Below are 7824 nucleotides of genomic sequence, written 5' to 3'. Positions count from 1 at the left end.
CATGTCGAAGCAGAGGTGGACGATCATCCAACTAGAATGGAGGTATCGTGTGGTTACACGCAGCCATGGATAAACGACAGGCTACTGTACTAGTTTTATTGGACTATAGCAAAGCATTTGATTCTGTTGACTTCGATCTACTATTGACTAAACTACAAACGCTACACCTTTCTGATAGTGCTATCACCTGGATGTACTCCTACCTTACTGGCCGCCAGCAGCGTGTCATATCTAATAATCGTTTCTCATCCTGGCGTACTGTAGATACAGGAGTTCCTCAGGGATCCGTATTAGGCCCCTTGCTCTTCTCTATTTATATAAATGGAATTTCTAAATCATTTAAGCATGCAGATATCAAATATATGCAGACGACATTCAATTGTATATTTCAGCCCGTCCTGATGCACTAAATGATAGAATTAATTGAAGATCTTGATTCCATCTCTTCCTGGTCTCAACAATTTGGGCTTAATCTAAACGCATGTAAATCACAGGCTATTCTGTTCGCGAACCGTAGATTAATTCCTGAAGTCAACGACCTGAATATTCCACCTGTGAAACTGAATAAAACAATCATCCCGTTTAGCTCTACCGTAAAAAATCTCGGAGTGCATTTCGAATCTAATCTTAGTTGGGATACGCATATTAAATATACATGTAAGAAGGCATTCTCTATTCTCCATTCACTAAAAAGATTGTATCATTATCCATCTAAATTAAAACAGACGCTGGTACATACTCATTCTACCTCACTTCGATTATTGCGACGTTTTGTTCAGTGATCTCAGGATTGATTCCGCTCAGAAACTACAGCGTGTTCATAACGCGTGCATCCACTTCATTTGTAATGTTCGATACTATGATCATATCTCACCTTCTTTCGAGAAGTTATCATGGCTTAGGTTACATGAGAGGAGAAATCTGCACTCACTTTCTCTCCTATATCGAATTATGCACACTTCATCCCCCTATTATTTATTCGCTCGTTTTCATACTCTCTCTCGCTATCATAATATTAATACTCGATCACAACGCAATAACACGCTAGAAATTCCACTTCACACATCATCTCTGTATTCCTCATCTTTCACTGTTGCTACCTCTCGTCACTGGAACTCTCTGCCGCCTGAAGTCAAGGGCTGCCGAACATTGAAATCTTTCAAATCCAAGTTAGAAAATTATCTTATGATGAGTTGCCAAACTAACTTACTATTATGACAAGTGTTGTATTGCATGTTTCCACGTATTCAAATTTTTTTGTGTTCTAGTGATATTTAACTTATTTTATATTTTTGTTTTCATATTTTCCGATAATGGTATATCTCTAATGTGATAAGTTGAGCTATATATAAACATAATTTTCCTTACTGTGTATACTTAAAAATATTGTATTCGTTGTATGCTTTGTACTGCACTATTTTATTACTACTATTAGTATTATTATTACTATTAGGCCTGTTATTATTATTTTATTATTTATTATTATTATTATTATTATCATTATTATTATCATTACTATTCTTATTTATTATTATTATTATTATTATTATCAATAATTGTCTTTTTTTTATACTTTGTAGGCCTCATTTATTTTTGACCTGCTGTTCACATTTTATTATGCTTTATTCTTTCCTTCTCTATGTTATATATTATGTCTGATTTCTTCTTACTTGTTGTTTACATTTTATTATTATTATCTTATTCAGTTTTGTGTATACTTTGTAAATTTGTAGTGTTTCTGTAACGCAGTTTTTACTCCTGGTTGAGTGTTAGAGAAGGCCGTATGGCCTTAACTCTGCCAGGTTAAATAAATCATTATTATTATTATTATTATTATCCCCCCAGCCATTATAGCTGGCATTCACAACCGAATTTCACTACCTATCGTAGCTCCCCAAGCGCATCACGATGCTGGGTGGGCACCAGTCCCATACACTGGCCGAAATTTCATGAGAAAATTTCTTCCCCCATGAGGACTCGAACCAGTGCACATTCCGTAATGCGAGTCCTAGGCAGGATGCCTTAGACCGCGACGCCACGGCGTGGGACAGCCTAAATGTTATAATAAAGTAAATAAACAAGAAGTGTAATACGACTAACGCTTTGGAATATAAAGTTTATATTGCTTTCCCGTGTTAATTACTATGTTACCGTACCTTTTGACTAGTTTCAGCCTGTGGGCCATCCTCAGAACTGGGTGATCTTTGCGCCTCTGATTGAGTTTCCTGGGCGGGTATGTTTGTGCAATTGTGCACCCAGGAATTTCTCTTGGAGATGGTCCAATAAAAGGATGTTAAAAAAAACACACGCACACATACAAAAAAAAAACCTGCCCCTTGTGCGCTACTTTTTTTTTTTTTAGCAAAACAAAGTCCAGTTTTCTTGACTTTTTCTTTAGTTTGTTAACAACATCTCAACATCTTTGGAGAAACTGTGATGTCACGATCGATGTCAAATCAAAAGTGTTATGTACACGTACGTGAATCATTTTGGTGAAATTATAGATAACAGAATTATATGCTATCAATGCTTAGAAACTCGGTACAATTGTTACAACTTATCATTTAGGGGGAGGAGGGGTCAGGATCCGATGGACCCTCCCTGTCAGTGGCCCTTGTGTTTGTGTAGTGTAATGTGGAGTCACACGCCCCCATAGCAAACGCAATCAGAAGATGCGAAGACCATCAAGTTCTGAGGATAGCCCACAGACTGAAACTAGTCAACAAGGTACTGTAACACACTAATTAACACGGGAAAGCAATATAAACTTTAATATGTTGTTGCTGTTTTATAATGCCAGGTGTTTGACAATAAAGTCATTTGACCTCTTGCACTCCAATATTTTTCAAAGATATTATCAGGGTCAGCCACTGAAGCACAGATTTTGAGGTATTCCAAATCCATTTCTTTGGTTTGAGTTGCACAATGGGCAGTTAGGGGACTGATATATTCCAATTCTATGCAGGTGTTTGGCCAAACAATCATGGCCTGTTGCCAATCTAAATGCAGCTAGACGATTTTCGTGGTAAATCGGGAATAATTTCTTTGATATACCTGCGAGAATTCCACTACTGACCTGTCTGCCTTTGGGTAACAGTTTCATACTAAAACCTTTAAAATCAAAATATTTTAATTGGTCAGCATTAAGGTTTGCCTCTTGAATAAGGAAGATATCTACATTATTATCTGAGAGTATATTGGCTAGTTCAGTCTCCTTAGCTGATGTTATACCGCCAGCATTCCATTGTAAGATGTTTAGTTGATTCTGTACCATTAAAGTAGTCCCCGCCCGGAGATCCGATAGGGGGACTATTTTACCTCCGGATAATTTTACCTTAATGGTACTCATTTCATATTGGAGTGAAAATGGCAAGTTGTAGCCGATTTAAGTGAACACCATATTTTAACGTTTATATAAACTTTAATATATATAGTGTTAAAAGTTCTGTGATCAAGATGTAACTTAAACTAGCGATCTTTACTTGGTAGTTGTATTCTTAGAAACCAAGAAATACAGAGAAGAAACCAGATTTAGCTGGAAAACAACTAGCTTGGTAACACAGAGCACAAAATCACGCCCAGAAAATAGCAAGGAACCTACAAATTAAAAAAAGGGGGGGGGAATTAGCAAGGAACCGCTGGTCTTTTACAAGGTATGTGACAAGGTTAGTGGGTTAGTTGAGGAGGAATATGGTGCTGCATGTTGGGATCCTTACAGATTAGAACATATAAAGACACTGGAAAAGATTCAAAAACGGGCTCTCAAGTATTGTCGTAATAATTCACCATTAAAATGGGACACACTCACGGACCGGAGAACGCGAATTCGATTATGCGCACTGTTCAAAACATACAGAGGTGAGCCTGCCTGGAGAGAAATAAAAAATAGGTTGCAGCCGCCAAATTACTCTTCAAGGAACGACCACTCATATAAATTGAGGGAAAGAAGGCAGAGGACGGACACTGGAAAGTTTTCTTTTCTCAATCGTACTATCAGGGACTGGAATGCTTTACCTGCAGACTTACTAAAGGCTTTACCAATAACCAAAAATGTATTTAAAAATAGGCTTAAGGACTTTACTAATAGACGGTAATATATTATACACACTACTTAAACAGTGTAATTGATATCTTGTTATTTGAAGTGTTCTATCAGTGAGGAAGTGTGTAGTGTCAGTGAAGTCTATTGTGTAAGTGAAGTGTGTTGGTGTCAGTGAAGTGGCTGTGCAAAGTATTTGAACAGTGAAATGGTTAGATGTGTTAGTGAAATCAGGTAGAATCAGTGCAGTGAGTGAGTTGACAGAGAAATAAGTGTAGTGCCGAAAGGTACTTGTGCAGGTATGAACCTGTTACACTCGTGGGTCTTAGTTCGAACTTAGGGTTAAGATACAAATTAGATTTACTTTAAATGTTATTTTAAGTGACCATGCTTCATTTAATTTAGGATTCTTCTTGTTATTATTATTATTATTATTATTATTATTATTATTATTATTATTAATTATTGTTTTTTATTAGTTGTGGTTATTATTGTCATTATTGAGTGTAATTAGTTACCACTGCCACCGGATATATACCCATTTGCAGTGTGAATAAATACATGTTGTTGTTGTTTTCTAATGCCAGGCGTTTGACAATAAAGTCATTTGACCTCTTGCACTCCAATATTTTTCAAAGATATTATCATGACCAGCCAGTGAAGCACAGATTTTGAGGTGTTCCGAATCCATTTCTTGGCTTGAGTTGCACAATGGGCAGCTAGGGGACTGATATACTCCAATTCTATGCAGGTGTTTAGCCAAACAATCATGGCCTGTTGCCAATAGTGAAAAATGGCAAGTTGTAGCCAATTTAAGTGAACACCATATTTTAACGTTTTGGTGGCTACTTCATTCACACACAACCCCCAGAATGTCTGGAGGACCACACCTGCTGTTGGTTGACGGGTCCATTGGACCTAGCTGGGAGATCTTGTTGATCACCAGCTTTCCCTCCTTAAGCCACTGGAGGACGATTTTAGTGCCATAGCAGGTCAGCACTAGGAACAGAAAAGTAGAAAGAGGAGGAAGGAAAGGGAAATGAACCCCTAGGCCTCGAATGCTCTAATGCCGTCGGGGTCGAAGAAAGTAAGAGTTCAGTCAGAGGACTGGATAGGAAAGGGTAAAGAGGGAATTAGGTATTGGTTAGAGGAAAATTATACCAAATTCAGTCATTAACTCATCAAGCTGGAATAAATACATACATACATATCTAAGTGACATGAGGCCAAGGAATATGTGAAAAGATTTCAATGATTTAAGATCCTCAGCCTCACGTCACTTAGATATCCCCACTAATCTTGTCACATATCTTGTAAAAGACCGACAGTCCCTTGCTAATTACCAAAAAAAGATACGAATATTAGGGCTAAATCTATGACAATTTGATTTCAGACATTTTCTAATTTTTCATACACCATAACACCCTTAAACTACTTACGGCCAGTTCAACTGATAAAAACTGAATTAAAATGAACGAATTCCTTATTTCTAGTCACATATAGACACTGTAGCCGAAACAATAGTGGCTCTCTCCCACAGACAAAACTCTACTTTAAAAACTGTGTATTAACAATCTAGACATGCTGTTAGACCTATTTTACTTATTTAGTTTGCTAATCTCCATACTAGCATTATAATAAGGCTAGGTTAGATTAGGTTGGTTTTGTTATATAGCTAAATGAACACTAAGCATACGGAAGTCTCAGAGCAATCCCTTATACACTTCATTTATAAATTTAATTCAACTTTTTGTAATTTATATTACGTACATCTCGTGAACATATGAAGGAATTACTCACTTATTTTACTCTAGAATTCTAGCCGATCCAGTAACTCTATTAACTAGCAATGAAATTGTCCACCCTCAGCAAGACACAGTTCATTTATCAGACGCATACTTTTGTTAAAGTACTTATAACACTCGAGAGGTCCAAGGCAATTCTGGGGAAACTAATCATTTCCCTCATAATTCTTTCTGAACCTCTTCCATATTAGGCCTAATTTGGTAATTAGTAACGATCCCCGGGGGGGCTACAACAATGCACTGGAATATACAGGTAAGTATGAAAGAATTTTTATGTTGAAAGTATCTGTGGCTGCAAATTAAAACCATGTGTTTTTATCACTAAATATGCTACATCTCACAGAAACCAGTGACGCAAAGAATTGTGCCTTCTTTGGTGTATATTTTCTGGAGAATTATATCCAACACAGCATGAGACGATAAAATCACATTTTCATGCTCATAATTTAGTTAATATAATAAGCAAAATATCAAAACAAACTTAGCTTGTGTGATTAATAAACATAAAGGCATGAACATACATTTAAATAATTTCTGGAAAACTGACCTACGAAAATATGACTGCATTTAAGAAATGACACAGTACTCAATGAGTTTCGGGCATAATGAGCTTCGCAAACTTTTTTATGATATAGCCATTTATTACTGCGGCATAAGCATATTCTTACATGCATCTTGTGTATGGCTCGCCAACCATCTTCCACACCTTTAACCTCAATATATTGAGATTTTATCGGTAATAAAAGTTGATCAAGTATCTCAAGTTTGCCATTTTCATATCTTATAGATTTTAACGTCATTTTGTATTGTTATATCTGCAGTATCTTATGGGTTCCACAATACCATAACAGAGAATTATTATCTTCAAACTTATTTTACACCAATTTACACCACACTATTCACAGACACGAGCATCTTACTATCGTCGTCGTGTAGCAAGGTTGCCAACCTACCACAACTCGCAACCTATTAATGGCGTGAAGAAAAGGTCAAAATGATTTTATACACCTCTAAAGAAAAGCAAAGTCCCGTATGCGCAAATCGTATCATCCGTTATACGTACAATGACATCATTTAACATAGATAAGCTGATAAAATCGTTTCTCTAATCTCTATTATACGGTATTTATAATACAGCATTGTAATTACGGTCGCTCCTCTTCTCGCATGATTAACTTTCGGAAGCGCCTCATGTATCTTATCTATACTGACTATACAACTTCTGAGATTCTCTATCAATCATGAATTAACCCACAATAGTCCAGAACAATCTACTTGATCTGTATGGAAGCCCTCATACATCAAAGTCAGGTTTTTAAGACTGTCATCTGTTATAGCCTTTTACTATAATGTAACTGCTGTAATATTATTTTTCGAAACCAACCGTTTCTATAGGTGTCTGATTGACCCTGTATATTTTTAATATAATAATAATAATAATAATAATAATAATAATAATAATAATAATAATTGCCTCCCATTTGAGGTAGCCCAGAAGGACTTAGTATACTCTCCTACATGAATTTTACAATATTAAATATTTACATAAATTTTGTAGAAAGAAAATTAAAATAAACATATATGAATTATAAAGTGAAGAAAAAAAAATTAAACAGAGTGAATATAATGACTCAGAATTTGGCAAGAGTGTTTCAAAACTGAAGTTATGATGTCAGCAGTAAGTGTCTGTGGTACCGTATTCAAAAGTCTTCCTGAAGCTTTCAAAGAACTTGGGAATCACACCACGAGCTCCAATAAGAAGACCAATCACCTCAATGTCTTCGAGCTGGTATTTTGCTTTGAAGTAATCAACTGTTGGCAGATAAATGTTGATCTTTTCTTTATTGACATCCTCCTGCTGGCTACTCCCCGTTTCAATCCTTATGGTAGGATCAAATATATCCTTTCTTGGCAATCTGGGAATACGCTATGATGTCAATACGTCTAGATGCGCCATTAGTCGCAAGGCAAAAAACTTCC

The 7824-nt window shown here is 36.2% G+C and overlaps 1 protein-coding gene across 1 annotated transcript in view; it reads right to left on the bottom strand.

The window, feature by feature from the left end:
• LOC138695112 (methylthioribose-1-phosphate isomerase) overlaps positions 1-6799 on the bottom strand; it is a 34977-nt gene extending 28178 nt beyond the window's left edge. The window contains exon 1 of the mRNA XM_069819513.1: positions 6513-6799. Within this exon, the coding sequence (XP_069675614.1) occupies positions 6513-6644 (132 nt within the window). The 5' untranslated portion in view covers positions 6645-6799. The remainder of the gene's footprint in view (positions 1-6512) is intronic.
• Between the last annotated feature and the right edge of the window lie 1025 nt (positions 6800-7824).

Source organism: Periplaneta americana, chromosome 2, assembly GCF_040183065.1.
Source record: "Periplaneta americana isolate PAMFEO1 chromosome 2, P.americana_PAMFEO1_priV1, whole genome shotgun sequence".
In the NCBI taxonomy this organism is placed as follows: domain Eukaryota; kingdom Metazoa; phylum Arthropoda; class Insecta; order Blattodea; family Blattidae; genus Periplaneta; species Periplaneta americana.
This window is presented reverse-complemented; position numbering and strand designations above follow the sequence as displayed.